Genomic DNA, 971 nt, shown 5'->3' with positions numbered 1-971 from the left:
CCCTCGCCGGCTGCTCGTCGCCAAGGGACAATTCCTCCATCGCGCCGCCGCACCCGCACCCGCCGCCAGCCTCCCCGTCTACATCAGCGCCGCCGCCGCTGCCGCCGACGCCGCCACCGTTGCCGCCGCCGTCGCCGTTGCCGCCGCCGCCGCCACCGTTGCCGCCACCGTTGCTGCCGCCATCGTTGCCGCCACCGTTGCTGCCGCCGCCGCCGTTGCCGCCGCCGTTGCCACCGTTGCCGCCGCCGCCGCCGCCCCCCTCTGCCGAGGAGGGTGGGCTGTGGGGAGGAGAGGGCGGCCGCGCCGCCTCCGCGCCCTCCGCCTCCTCCTCCTCCTCCTCCTCCCCAAACGAGACACGCCGCTCGACCCGCGCCCCCTCCGCCCCCCTCCCTTGCCGCTCGTCGGCAACCTGCCGCCGACGTCGGGGCGGGAATGCGTCACGGAGCACGCCGAGATCCGGGCGGGAGGGCGGTCTATTGTGAACGGTAGCCAGAAGCACCGCGTGGGTACACCGGGGGTGGAGGTGGCGGCGAGGGAGAGGGCGAGGGTGGCGGAGAGGGGGGTGGCGGTACACCGGGCCACGAACCAAACGAATGCGGTACGGGATACGGTCGAGTACGGCGGAGTGCGTGTCCTCTCGAACGACGGCATTGAAGACAGGATCACGCACTCCGCTACAGGGGGCTCGAGGTAGGGGGGGGATACGGCGAGATTTGGGGAGATGTTCCGCGTACCGCGCCCTCGACGAGCTCCTCGAGCCGCATGTCAAAGTCTTGCGGGTTGTCCGAGCGGCCCCCCGCAGGGAGGATGGCCTAGTCCCATACCTCCAGAGTGCCGAACCCAGTGTGGGTTCAGTCCCGTGGGTGGTGCGGTAGGGAGGCTCGCCGCACGCGTCCCCGCGGCGGACATGGTGTGGCCGAAGACGGGGAAGACCTGAGGTGAGGCAAGGCAAGGGGAGCTTCTCCACACAC

The 971-nt window shown here is 71.9% G+C and overlaps 1 protein-coding gene across 1 annotated transcript in view; it reads right to left on the bottom strand.

Moving 5' to 3' along the window:
* The window catches only part of EMIHUDRAFT_457710 (hypothetical protein), a gene marked incomplete at its 5' end in the record, with an annotated part of 4253 nt that overhangs the window by 1913 nt on the left and 1369 nt on the right, over positions 1-971 (bottom strand). Inside the window, one exon of the mRNA XM_005777116.1 lies at positions 735-812. Within this exon, the coding sequence (XP_005777173.1) occupies positions 735-812 (78 nt within the window). The remainder of the gene's footprint in view (positions 1-734; positions 813-971) is intronic.

Source organism: Emiliania huxleyi (assembly GCF_000372725.1).
Source record: "Emiliania huxleyi CCMP1516 unplaced genomic scaffold EMIHUscaffold_269, whole genome shotgun sequence".
Lineage (NCBI taxonomy): Eukaryota > Haptophyta > Isochrysidales > Noelaerhabdaceae > Emiliania > Emiliania huxleyi.
This window is presented reverse-complemented; position numbering and strand designations above follow the sequence as displayed.